The following is a 14339-nucleotide window of genomic DNA, read 5'->3' on the forward strand; positions in this document are numbered from 1 at the left end:
CTGAGAATTCAATGTTTGAAAAATTCATATTGTTCTGTCAACATAAGCGACTACATTTAGTCATACTTCTAATCTAATAAATCACTTCAGTGAGTTTTATATAGGTTTTTATTTTCCAAGCATAAAAACACTGAAAACCAGGTGAAAGGTGTTCACGGACTACAATCATGGCTGCTCAGCTACATCCAGGACTACAGTCCGTGCACAGATCACGTGACAACGGCCTTACCATTGCCCGGTGCCCCCCTCCCCTCTCTCACCCATCAGCCCCCCCTCCAGCGAGCATCATCTCTGGATAACGGCGGTGTGTGTGTGTGTGTGTGCGCCTTTAAGAGCCGTATATCCTGCTGCACTAAACCTCCATCGCTGCTCGGTGCGACCGTCTAAACCAAGATGTCCACCAGCTCCGCGTTCAACGATGAGAAAGGGGGCTCGTCTAGTGTCGGGGAGCCTGAATATGGCCACGATCCGGCGAGCGGAGGGATTTTCTCCTCCGACTACAAAAGGTACGGAGCCGCAGCTAAACGCCGTTTTCTCTCATTGAGGGGGGTACCGGGCGTAGCTTATGGCGGGGGGAGGTGCAGGTTTCTGTCCGTGAAAAATAGGAAGTGTGTTCGGTGGAACAAACACAGCACAGGAACTTTATTCCGTCAGGCCCGTGATTGGAGGCAGCGTCCGCGTTCAGTCTGTGGGCTCCGTGATTTCAGTAATGGCTGCCGGTGTAACGTCTTTAACACCTACATTTATGTATGTGTGTGTGTGTGTGTGTGAAGCAGTAAAAGCTTTTGAACGTGTGTGTACCTCCTGTGTGTGTGTGTATGTGTGTTCGGCTGAGGATGTAGAACGAAGGCCCGGTCAGGCCTGTGCTCCGGCTTTTCAGCACCACCACTGCCGGACAGCGGCAGCAGCAGCTCCATCCACAAACAGCGTGGGGGCAGCGTGGGCCTTCACTGGTTCACAGCAACACAGACAGACAGCAACACAGACAGTGTACCAGCAACACACACAGCAACACAGACAGACAGCAACACAGACAGCAACACAGACAGACAGTGTACCAGCAACACAGACAGTGTACCAGCAACACAGACAGCAACACAGACAGTGTACCAGCAACACAGACAAGTGTACCAGCAACACAGACAGACAGTGTACCAGCAACACAGACAGTGTACCAGCAACACACACAGCAACACAGACAGTGTACCAGCAACACAGACAGTGTACCAGCAACACAGACAGCAACACAGACGGTGTACCAGCAACACAGACAGTGTACCAGCAACACAGACAGCAACACAGACAGACAGTGTACCAGCAACACAGACAGTGTACCAGCAACACAGACAGCAACACAGACAGACAGTGTACCAGCAACACAGACAGTGTACCAGCAACATAGACAGTGTACCAGCAACATAGACAGTGTACCAGCAACACAGACAGACAGTGTACCAGCAGCCTGCAGCACAGACAGTGTACCAGCAACACACACAGACAGTGTACCAGCAAGACAGTGTACCAGCAACACAGACAGACAGTGTACCAGCAACACAGACAGACAGTGTACCAGCAACACAGCCAGACAGTGTACCAGCAACACAGACATCAACACAGACAGACAGTGACCAGCAACACAGACAGACAGTGTACCAGCAACACAGACAGACAGTGTACCAGCAACACAGACAGTGTACCAACAACACAGACAGCAACACAGACAGTGTACCAGCAACACAGACAGTGTACCAGCAACACAGACAGTGTACCAGCAACACAGAGTGTACCAACAACACAGCAGTGTACCAGCAACACAGACAGCAACACAGACAGTGTACCAGCAACACAGACAGTGTACCAGCAACACAGACAGTGTACCAGCAGCCTGTAACACAGACAGTGTACCAGCAGCCTGTAACACAGTGTACCAGCAACACAGACAGACAGTGTACCAGCAACACAGACAGTGTACCAGCAGCCTGTAAGACAGACAGTGTACCAGCAGCCTGTAACACAGACAGTGTACCAGCAACACAGACAGTGTACCAGCAGCCTGTAAGACAGACAGTGTACCAGCAGCCTGGAAAAGGGCTTCACATGTTCAATAGTTTGTTTCATCAATTCATAATTTAATCTTTAAAAATTGCTTGGAGCATTAAAGACATTTGCACTTTTGTGAGTGAGTTTTAATACCCCAGAGATGTGGGGTCGACCTGTGAATTGATTGTAATGTCATTGAAAGTACCACACATTTTTGAACCTCATATTCTTGTTAAATGTGCTGCTATGTCTTGTAACTTGAACAATCTATCCCCCGTCGTAGATTTATTTGATTTCATGCTTTATTATTTATAACAGAAAGATGGCAGCAGCAGCGCCCTGCAGATTTCTGTACTACACAACCTCTGCATGCATTTAAAGGTTTTTGTTGTAGAAAACTATCATTGTTTTGTGTGTGTGTGTGTTAGCTTGTTAGTTTCAAAACATATGTGAAAACATATATTTTTTTTGGTTATGTGTTTGGTATTAATTTGTCAGTTTTGGCTATAGTTTCTCAAAATGTTCCCAAGTGTCTCTCGTCAATAGAACCACTGGTGGTCCAGGTTGTCCTTACAGCTATGGAGCTGTTTTTGGCTAAATTCTGGTATTTTCCCATAGAAAAAACATAAAAAGTCCAATGTGGGATTGAAGTCTGTGTGATTCATAATACTTGAGTTTTGGTTATGTTGGTTCCTTTACTTACCATGAGACCTTTATTTTGGTGTTTGTTTGGTGAGCTGTAGGATTTGCCTTCTCCCCATGCTTACACCTCTGTTTAGAAATATTCCCTTGCTGCTTCATAACCCTCCAGCAGAGGGTGCTCTGTGTTCAAAGATGGCTGAATTTCAGGTTTTGTGACCTTTGGATCTGGAGAAAGAGGAGGCTGTGCCTGTATATTTGACATTACATTAGTCATTAGGTTATTTGTGGTTAAGTCTTTCATAGATTGTTTCCAGTGTGGGTTGGGCATTGTTGGTGTGCAGATTGCAGCAAAGCTGGATTAACTCATCTGTGTGTACACGACACATAAAACACCGACTTCTCTGTCGTCTCCTTGGTAACATGTCAGTTATGGAATGTTGCTTCAGTCATTGAACCATGTCAGTTTTCCTCATTATTATTGTTACCCTGAGGAGCTATGTCCTTAAGCATGGCCCCACTCTAATGGCATTAAGCCTTCACATATGTATATCTCCATAGTCCATAGTTATGTATTGTCAAAGCTGTATGAAGACAGACAACATGCGAGCTCTCCAAAAGACCAAAACACTGCCTCCTAGTGGCATGATACTACATTTATTATGCCAGTTGATGAGTTTTGTTGCCTTTAAGCTGGTTGTTTCTCTGTGCTAAGCTAATTAGGGATCTTTATTATCAGTGTAGTCATGGTAAGGGGAACACAGTAGTAGCTACCAGGCTTCTCTCTGTTGTGGGCCCAGCTGGGGATCAATATGAATTATCCAACTTTAGAATATGCTAGATGTTATTAATTCATAAACGTCTTTATATATTCTTTTTGAGACATCCTGTTAGTGTAGTCCTCCTTGATTTTGAAAGATCTGATACAACCGCACTGCACCCAAAAGCAGGAAAGAAATGTGTGAGAAGAGTAACAGAACTGCATCTTCTTTAGGATGTTTTAAGGAAAGCCTGTGACATTTAAACTGTCATTTATTACATTTTTAAAAATAGTTTGTGAAGCAGGTGCAGAGAGAAAATTTTATGCCAAAATTTGCATTTGTTTGAAGACAAATGTCTGGCAGCCCTCTTCATGACACCATGTTTTAAAAATCATATTAGTGTTTAGCAAAACGTCAACAAATTCTGACAGAGATGCTAGCGATCAAAGGAGCAGCATATGTGAACTGTGCTTCAAGGTAGTTATTTTAGTTCGAGCCAAAGAGAAATGAGTGGGAGAGAGAGTGAGAGAGAGAGAGAAATGTCCTCATCACGACACTGCCAAGAAAGCTGAGTCATGTAAGATGAGAAAAAAAACGAGGCACCACATAGAGTATTAAAAACGGACAACATAATATTTAAACGTAATGAGCAAGACCTGCGAGTCCAGGTGAAGGCAGATAAAGGAAGCTAAGATAGAGGGAGAGCTCACATGAATGAGGGAAGAGAGGTTTCTCACCACTAACGTGAGGAGTCAGAGCAGAGATGACAAGCGTGAAAGGCAGGTGGGAGGGGAAGTGAGGCGATAACGTGGCAAAAGATGGGAGAGGCTGTGTCATTGTTACAGAGCGGGGATCTAAATTTATGGACACACTGGGCACGCTCAGAGAGGCGGGTGCGGCAGCAACAGGAACCACATGAGCAGCGGGAGGAGTTGAGGCAGATAAAAGTCCACGCCCCTCTCTGCTGAGCATCCATTTACTGAGTGGCTGCTGCCTCACTGGATGTGCACAGACTCAGCAGTAACAGAAGAGGGAAAAAACCCATCTGGATTACAACACTCAGGCAGCAAAGTATATCAACCTTCCCACACTGGAGCATTCATGAAGAGCCATTGCTGTGCCAGTCGTGCAAGAAATATCCACATTGGATGTACCAAACCTCAGGGGGGGAGTATTTATAACAGAGAAGCTGCTCTTTCACGTGTAAAAACTATCTGAGGCACGCCAGGAGAATTTCCATTTAACAGCAGCGGCGAAGAATTTCTCAAGACGACCGCAGTGTGTACAATATTCTACAGGTTAAGACAATTCAAAGATGACCACCATGCAGAAGCTGCTGCAGCTGCCGGTGAACGCGGTAAACATTGTGAAGACGGTGCAGAGCCAGGTCCAAGGCCAGGAGGAGGACAAGAGCCCTGTTCTGACCCCTGATAGTGGGCCTCAGACCTGGTACAGCGCCCTCCAGCCGGATGAGCTGCGCCATCTTCGATCTGGAGGTACAGGTGGAGGAGGTGGTGGAGGAGGAGACCAAGAGGAACGAGCCCCACTGGAGGACGGTGGCGGAGGTGGTGGTGGAACTTTCCAAACCCAACCGCTGCGGTAGGATAATCTAGAACTTAATGATCCAACACCCAGCCTTTCAGTACCAGGTGTTATACATGGTAATAATTGTTAGTATCAGTAGAAATAAGGTGTTTTTCCACTGCAGGAACTACATGCCATTTCCAGATGGCCTGCACCTTTGTGCATGGTTCCACAAAACATGTAGTACATACTACTCTCTGAATGGCCTTGACAAACATTGGGGCGGGGCTTGGTGCTAATTAGTTAAACTCCCTTCCATTTAAACAATGCACATCAAGTGCAACCCTGACAACCAACAATCGGCAGGAAAATCTATCAAAGGATCAGTTCTAGTTTATTGAAACAGCCAGTGTTTACTCCCTGTTGTGGTTGGATGTGTTGTTTGATGTGGGAATTATCTGAATGGGACTGGTAGTCTAAGTAATAAGAGATGGAACAGAAATGGAAAACTGTACAGACCAGGAAGTAGCCTGTTACACTTCCAAAACAGAGAGTTTGCTTTACTATATGTCTCCATTGGTCCTTTATGCAATTTCCCCATTGTGGGACTAATAAAGGTTTCTTAATCTTATTCAGAGGCTGACCTGAGGACATTTCTGTTGGACTTTATCAAGCCCTAAAAAGGCCTTAGCCAGCAGGAACAGTGACTTTGTAGTGATATATACTAATCCATAACTTCTCTGCTCTTCCAATAAAACATGTTTCAGGATTCAGATCGACTGTAAAAACCAAAGTCCACAGGAGCTACTCTAATTAATTAGCCTGCAAACCTCTTAAATGAAAAGCTCTTCACAAGCATATGTGCTTCAAGAGAGAGATATAATTATACTTTTGAATTTTATTGGGTCATACCAAAAAGCTGCAGTCATTTATTTTCATTTCACATCTTGGGAGAAATACTGAGGAAGAGTTCTGGCTGGTTTTTGGAAGCACATTTTACATCTGTCACCGTGGAAAAACTCGAAGCGTCTCTCAGCTTATGTAAAACAGCCCATCCAGCTGCTTATGAATGCAAGCTGCAACTCTTTCCCTCGCCTCTGATTCATGCGAACACATCTTCATATCTTCTTCTTTTCATGTTACTGTTCAGTCCGTTCTCAGTGAGTAAATTGACGAATCTGAAGTTGTCATTGAACACTGGCCTACTTCCACATGGAGACTTTCTGCACACAGAGTGCTGCTGATCTCTTGGCTTTGGTGCCAGGTAACCTGACCGCCCCTGTACTCTGTTGTACCACAGCGGGTTGAATAATTCAGAGCTGTTTGTAAATTCAGCTGTTGTTCATCAGGACGGGACAAAAAAATCTAGAGAAATAAGAGAGCGAGTGTTGGTGTAGAATTACTGTGGAGCCTTCAGGCATGAACGGTATATAAACCCAGTCAGATGGTCATTTATCCTGTAGGTGCTCAAAATGGGGTTTATAATTCAGAGAAATGGTGCATTCAGTTTGTAAAAATACATCACAACCAAGCTGATAAACTGATAAACCTTTTTTTTCTGCTTTGGAATAATTTGTCCAATTCATAACTTTTCACTCATTCAGTCATTTATTCTTTGTCGTTTCTACCATGCCGTGGCAGATGGAAAACATCCCCTCCCTACCTTTCAGAGCCACGACTACTGACATGACATTTACTCCTGATAATACACTGGTCTGTGGCTGCAAACAACAGATAATCCTGCTTTGACAGCTTCAATGTTTGGCCGCAGCTACAGCAAATGTAATGAATGTTTTCAGGTCCAGATTTAATTAGATCTTCTAAAGGGTTGTTTGTCATCAAACAAGCCACATGAATCCCTGTCACTTTATTAATTAGTGAGGCTGATCAGGGTGGTTAATTAACACAAAAGCTGTAAATTTAAATTGCAGCTGTTGGTTGGGCAGTTTCTCTTCTCTTTCATTTTATTCTACGGTGTTGCTGTCACGGATGGAAGTTTGTTTACGTTGTTTAAGTCTTGGATAATTGATGGATGTATCTATTGAGGGTAACACTGGTCAGCATTTTTAGTTTTTCTGAAATATTTCAATAGCTGTTGCTGGTGGTTTGGCACAAATTTGTGGTACAAACATTTATGCTTCCCAGATGACAAATCCTAATGGCTACTGTTTAACCCTGACCTTTCCACCGTGTTTTCTATCATGCATCGAGTTGTATTTCCACTTAGCCAGCAAAATATCTCCGCATTGACTGACAAAAGGTTTGGTACAAACGTTCATGGTTCCATATGCATCCTCTACATTGATTTGCACATAATTTGGTACAAATTCTCAGGGTCCCCAGCGGAGGAATCTTAATTAATTTAATGATTTCCTGTGCCTTCTGCACTGGCCTTAATAGGTCACAATTTCACTCATCCTATTAAGTGTCATACCTTCCTCTACAGTGGTTGGCATTAAAATTGGTTCGGATGTTCATGGTTCCCAGAGGGTAAATCCTAATGAATTTACTGATATTCTGACTTTCCTGTCATGCAGGATGAATTTTAGATTTTCCATGAAATATCTCAGCATCCACTGCACTATTAGGTATAAAAATATGTTTTCATGGTTCCCAGCAGTTAAATCCTATTGACTTACAGTGGGGAAAAAAAGTATTTAGTCAGCCACCAATTGTGCAAGTTCTCCCACTTAAAAAGATGAGAGAGGCCTGTAATTTTCATCATATGTATACCTGAACTATGAGAGACAAAATAAGAAAAGAAAATGTAGAAAATCACATTGTAGGATTTTTAATGAATTAATTGGTAAATTCCTCAGTAAAAGAAGTATTTGGTCACCTACAAACAAGCAAGATTTCTGGCTCTCACAGACCTGTAACTTTTTCTTTAAGAGGCTCCTCTGTCCTCCACTCATTACCTGTATTAATGGCATCTGTTTGGAGTCGTTATCAGTATAAAAGACCTGTCCACAACCTCAAACAGTCACACTCCAAACTCCACTATGGCCAAGACCAAAGAGCTGTCAAAGGACACCAGAAACAAAATTGTAGACCTGCACCAGGCTGGGAAGACTGAATCTGCAATAGGTAAGCAGCTTGGTGTGAAGAAATCAACTGTGGGAGCAATTATTAGAAAATGGAAGACATACAAGACCACTGATAATCTCCCTCGATCTGGGGCTCCACGCAAGATATCACCCCGTGGGGTCAAAATGATCACCAGAACTGTGAGCAAAAATCCCAGAACCACACGGGGGGACCTAGTGAATGACCTCCGGAGAGCTGGGACCAAAGTAACAAAAGCTACCATCAGTAACACACTGCGCCGCCAGGGACTCAAATCCTGCAGTGCCAGACGTGTCCCCCTGCTTAAACCAGTACATATCCAGGCCGGTTTGAAGTTTGCTAGAGAGCATTTGGATGATCCAGAAGAGGATTGGGAGAATGTCATATGGTCAGATGAAACCAAAATAGAACTTTTTGGTAAAAACTCAACTTGTCGTGTTTGGAGGAGAAAGAATGCTGAGTTGCATCCGAAGAACACCATACCTACTGTGAAGCATGGGGGTGGAAACATCATGCTTTGGGGCTGTTTTTCTGCAAAGGGACCTGGACGACTGATCCGTGTAAATGAAAGAATGAATGGGGCCATGTATCGTGAGATTTTGAGTGAAAACCTCCTTCCATCAGCAAGGGCATTGAAGATGAAACGTGGCTGGGTCTTTCAACATGACAATGATCCCAAACACACCGCCCGGGCAACAAAGGAGTGGCTTCGTAAGAAGCATTTCAAGGTCCTGGAGTGGCCTAGCCAGTCTCCAGATCTCAACCCCATAGAAAATCTTTGGAGGGAGTTGAAAGTCCGTGTTACCCAGCGTCAGCCCCAAAACATTACTGCTCTAGAGGAGATCTGCATGGAGGAATGGGCCAAAATACCAGCAAAAGTGTGTGAAAACCTTGTGAGGACTTACAGAAAACGTTTGACCTCTGTCATTGCCAACAAAGGGTATATAACAAAGTATTGAGATGACATTTTGTTATTGACCAAATACTTATTTTCCACCATAATTTGCAAATAAATTCTTTAAAAATCCTACAATGTGATTTTCTGGATTTTTGTTTCTCATTTTGTCTCTCATAGTTGAGGTATACCTGTGATGAAAATTACAGGGCTCTCTCATCTTTTTAAATAGGAGAACTTGCACAATTGGTGGCTGACTAAATACTTTTTTTCCCCACTGTATATGATTCCTAAGCCTTTCTGTAGGTTAAGGAATCATTTAATCATTAGCAGAATATGTTTAATTTTTACCAAATATACAAGCATCCACTACATGGATTGCTACATTTGGTGATACAGCCAGTGCAGACATCCATGCTCACCAGAGGATACATCCTACTGATTTATCCATTATGTGTATTTGCATTGTTCTACAAAATATCCTACCAATGATTGCACAAAATTCTGTACGGACATTCATGCTTTCCAGAAGATCAATCTAAATCACCTAAATGATACCCCAGGTTTTTATGTAATCTATGACATTAGTGCTTATCACAGGGCAAGCTTTCATAACTTCGCTCTTTAACTTTCTATTTAGTGACAGAAACATGTTAAGTTCGTTCAAATAAACTACCATGTTGTAAATATAGTAAACAATATTAAAAATGTTGGCTTGCTAACATTAGCACATTGTTCCTGCTTCACATTGTTGATGCTGATAACCCCATTATAAATAAACACTAGCTGTGTTATATGCCTGTTTTAAAGCTGACATCAAAAGCATTGGATGGAGAAGGTTTCAGGCTGTGCTAAACAAACTTTGTTGATAAAAATGTTTAGAGCCATGACCAGGGGGTGCAACCCATCATCACAATTTCACAGGAATAAACCAGAGGGACTTTCATTTTCTGCTGCAAATCAGCGTTAGGGTTACTCATCCTCATGTCTGGGCTTTTTCGCTTTAGGCGACTTATTTTTGCAATTTATATGTTTATTTTATCGGTTTGTTTTTGGACACATCCTCGTATGTGTAACCAAGAAACCAGTGTCTGCTCACTGCCTGCATCCAAAAATAATCCCTACTGTCAGGTTTTATGTGATGCTCTTTGATAAATCTACGTTTTGAAGTGTGTGACAGAGTGAGCTACATCATTCTTCATTATTCTTGATGCAAGTAATTATTAACACTTTTATGCTTGACGGAGATGGAAACAGAGCCTTTTCTTGCACGTTAACGCTCGAGCGCACACAGACATTAAAATCAGGGCCGAGTCGTGATGGATTGTTATGCAGCTGCTTCCTCCTCCATTCACTGCTGACATATGACCAGAACAGATGAAATATATCATACCCCAGCAGCCTCCCACTCCTGCAGCACAGTGATGTCAAACTTCTGGCTGCAGTTGGATCACATAGTTTGGGAATTCATTTGTTTTGCTGGTCTGACCTCGCCTGGAAGTACACGTGGGATGCACTTTGTACAAAGAGTGGTCACAATCATTTTCACATACTACTTGTGATGAAGTCTTCTCACTCGTTTAATATTCACGGCCTGTTAAAGACAGTGTCATACCGCTGAATTAGGTTCTTAAACACAGTAGAGCTGTGGACTAAAACCAGAGTGAGTTTATCAAGCTATGGAGTGCGAAGGAAATGTTTTGATTCATGACTTAATGTCTTAATCAGTGCCTTCTTGTAAATTCAATGGAGACTATAAGGTTATGGCAAATAATGAGGATTTGTAGAAGGCTGCAACAGAATACGCTGCAAGTGACTGGATCTAACTTCAACCAATTAGAGCAACAAAGCACAACAAGCTGCTGAGGATCTATGACAGTTTGCATGTTGGTCGGCAGTTTCTGCCACTTAGAGAGAAGCTAGTACAGCTTAGTATAAAAGGAGAAGAAGGTTGCTCGAAGCAACGACACAAATCTAACGTGCACTTGGAAAAGGTTTAACTCTTTTTTTAAACACACATTTAGTTGGAGCCAACAAAGATTTTGACCCAAGGACGCAAGATTAACAACAGCACAGCAAAGATTTTAAATGCAGCACCAGGCCGGGCTCCTGGCTGACGACAGTCTGGCAGATTCATCTGTTATGAGGACCTGTTCCATGGGGGATAGCCCATTTTTCCCTGCGTCTGAACCCACCATCATCCACCTGTTTTGTAGCAGTGTATGAAAAGCATAAATCAGAGCCACAGTCCTCTGATCATAAGAGACTCTGGCTGAGGTCCTGATCACTGAGTCTTCATCTCTGGGCCTTTAATCCTGCACGGTAACAATGTTAGATACAGAAAATCACTTAACTTCTTTTTAATGTAATGTTTCCGTGGAAACTAGTTGGGGACAAATGTGAATCACAAACGCCTCTGAGACTCTCTGTTTGAATGAGTTGTGTGCTTCAGTCACTGTTATATCCTAAATAAACAAAAATAAATGTGAAGATTTTAGTGAACTAAAGATATATGTAGTGATTTCTCACTTGATGATTAAAATACAGAAAAAGATCACAATTTCTCTGAAAACCTCACTGATGATGAGTGTTTAACTATTCACTTAGCCCTCAGTCTGTTTTGGATTCAAGCAGCTGATCCTGAAATAATCTGCCTCTTCTGTGTAAATGCTGTTTTGCAGGTTTCTCCTGGCTGGAGTGGTAGAAAGTGTCAGTGTTGTTTATGTGTTTTTGTGGTGTGACGGGGTGGAGATGTCACTTTAGATTCAATCTCATGTTAGCTGGTGGTTCGTTGTACAACATGTTGTACAACAGTTCATTCTATTATTGCACTTATTTTATATTTTTATATGATGACATCAAGCACTTTCTTTAACTTTTACTTTTTGTATTTTTGTTTAATTGGGATGTAAAAATTCAATATATCGGCCGATGCATATATACATATGTATATATATATATATATATATATATTTTTTTTTTAAATATATTTTTCCTTGCATAAACACATGAACATGTGGCCTAGCTGAGAGTTGCTGGCTGGAGCTAGCAGAAGCTAACTGGGAGAACGGCTGGCTACGCAGTCTTCGCTGGCTGGTGTTCGCTACCGAGTGAATGGAAGTCAAGCAGCGTGTCTAGGCCGGGGCGGTGTTTCACCACTGGGGTGACTTTGATTAGCCTGCTAGCCCCCTTTTAGCAATGCGTGGCATTCTATGCTAAATAAGTAATTTTGTAAAATGAAATGTCTTGTTGTCAGAAATATTTGGACTCATTATTTGATTGATGTTTTTCACGTGACAAAGACAAACTTGCCACAGCTAGAATTGAGAGTTCAGTGTCCGTCTGAGATCTGTTGCCATAGAGCGCCATGTTAAAATGCTACAGCAGAAATAACCATTAACAGTTGTATGATCATCCAAACTTCAAACAAGTGACTTCTATTGACATATTTATAGCCCTGTATAAGAAACAAGCTTGTGTGATGCAGAAGAGAGTTCTGAGCCGCACTGTAAACAACATGTTTCTAATCAGGAGAAGCTGCCTTCACAGTTTCCAGTAATTATCTGTGAGAAGTCAGTTTGTTTTAGGGATTATGTCACTTGTCACAAAGTGTAATTTCAAAGGTTTCCATATTTTGCAAGCCAGCTTTGGTGCTTCAAAGAGAACTTCTGGGTCACATTTACAGACTTTGATACATTTTGAACCTTGAATGGAAATTGTATAACCGGTCGTATTTCTTGTTTCAGGCCTTCAGGGTCTTTTGCGGTTTTCTGTACTGCTGAAAAAATGAATAAGCCAAAAACAGCCAACTGTGAGCTCATTTTCTGCGTTTCCTACCTACAGACACGACGACTTAAAAGAAATGCTGGACAGCAACAAAGACTCCCTGAAGCTGGAGGCAATGAAGCGGATTGTGGCTGTGAGTATAAATAATGTTTGCTCTGTGATTTCACTGATCAGCAGGTGCGGCTGCACATCCTGAGTGAAGGGGCTAAGTCACAGAAATGTCAGCGTACACTCCGACTGTAAGAAAGGAAATACAGCTAAACACCTGTCATTTTGATGCCTTAATGCTCTGAAGCTATAAGACAAAGGCAGTGTCGGATAATGCTCGTATAACCTGAGCAGTCAGCTGTTAAATATTCATAATCTATGTGAGATTCTTCCCTCTGAAGCTCCACACCCATCTTTTATTTCATTATCCCTGTAGCACCGAGAAGGAAAACGAAGGGAAAAGCAGGAAAAAAGACTGAAATAAAACATTAAAAACTTCACACATCTTCCTGCCACCTCATTGTGCTTCTGGGCCTTTGTTTTCTCTGCAGATGATCGCCCGGGGTAAAAATGCATCAGATCTCTTCCCTGCTGTGGTGAAAAATGTGGCCTGTAAAAACATAGAGGTTTGTAATGAACCCAGTTTCATGTTGCTTCGTGTTTTTTTGTGTTGTTTTTATTTTTTACTTTGTAATGTATGTTTTATCTCATTATGCCTCATGGGGTGTAGCTTTATCTCACTGGAGCAAAATTGCAATTTTCCTCTCGTGTTTTTCAAGGTTTATATCATTGTTCTTTATCTCTTCACTGCAGTTTTATCTGAGAGAAAATAACTGAACTAATCTACATAATTTGGATTAATTTTTTTTTATGCATTTCCTCTCACTGCTCCTCCTCTTAGGTGAAGAAACTGGTCTATGTTTACTTGGTGCGTTATGCCGAGGAGCAGCAGGATCTCGCCCTGCTCTCCATTTCCACGTTTCAGCGAGGCTTGAAGGTACTGCAGCTTACATAAGTAACAGCACAATTAGAGAGAAAAAATCATGATCAACAGAAAATGTGTTATACTAACTTTGCTTTACTTGAGCACTAAGTTTTTTATGTTGTACATCAGCTTTTTAACTAATTCCAGACATCTCTCAATAGCAGCTTAGTATACTAGCTCCATGTTGTATCCAGCTCTGTTGTGCCCATCTTGATCATCTGTTTGCTGGAATTATACACCTCTAATGATGCTCATGAAATTCTTGTTCTGTTCATTTGCAGGATCCTAACCAGCTAATCAGAGCCAGCGCCCTGCGAGTCCTCTCTAGCATACGAGTCACAATCATCGTCCCGATAATGATGTTAGCAATCAAAGAAGCTGCCTCAGATATGTCTCCATACGTCAGGAAAACAGCTGCTCACGCAATCCCCAAACTGTACAGGTACTGCATCCACCATCAGAGCTGAAGCTCCTAAACACAATAATAGTTAAAAAACAGTCCGTCTGTAATTTTTGTTATATATTTTAAATAATAAATCAGAGTGCGGCTCTCCAGAGGTCTGATCCCCGGTCTGAGAACTGATAGAGCCAGGCTGGATGTTGCCTCTGTGAAATTGTTGCCCTGAAAGGTGGATCCCTCAAGAGCCCATTACTG

At 42.3% G+C, this 14339-nt stretch overlaps 1 protein-coding gene across 5 annotated transcripts in view; it reads left to right on the forward strand.

Annotated features, from left to right (window-relative positions):
• Positions 1-293: 293 nt before the first annotated feature.
• Positions 294-14339, forward strand: part of ap3b2 (adaptor related protein complex 3 subunit beta 2) — a 32614-nt gene continuing 18568 nt past the window's right edge. For 3 of the 5 annotated variants that reach the window (XM_028430625.1, XM_028430626.1, XM_028430624.1), the window contains exons 1-5: positions 4460-5039; positions 12769-12844; positions 13251-13325; positions 13601-13696; positions 13966-14126. In XM_028430625.1, coding sequence (XP_028286426.1) covers positions 4756-5039; positions 12769-12844; positions 13251-13325; positions 13601-13696; positions 13966-14126 — 692 coding nt within the window. In that variant the 5' untranslated portion in view covers positions 4460-4755. Of the gene's footprint in view, positions 507-4459; positions 5040-12768; positions 12845-13250; positions 13326-13600; positions 13697-13965; positions 14127-14339 lie in introns of those variants that run through there. The other 2 variants (XM_028430627.1, XM_028430628.1) reach the window with 1 other exon arrangement.

This window comes from Parambassis ranga, chromosome 19, assembly GCF_900634625.1.
Source record: "Parambassis ranga chromosome 19, fParRan2.1, whole genome shotgun sequence".
Taxonomy (NCBI): Eukaryota; Metazoa; Chordata; class Actinopteri; family Ambassidae; genus Parambassis; species Parambassis ranga.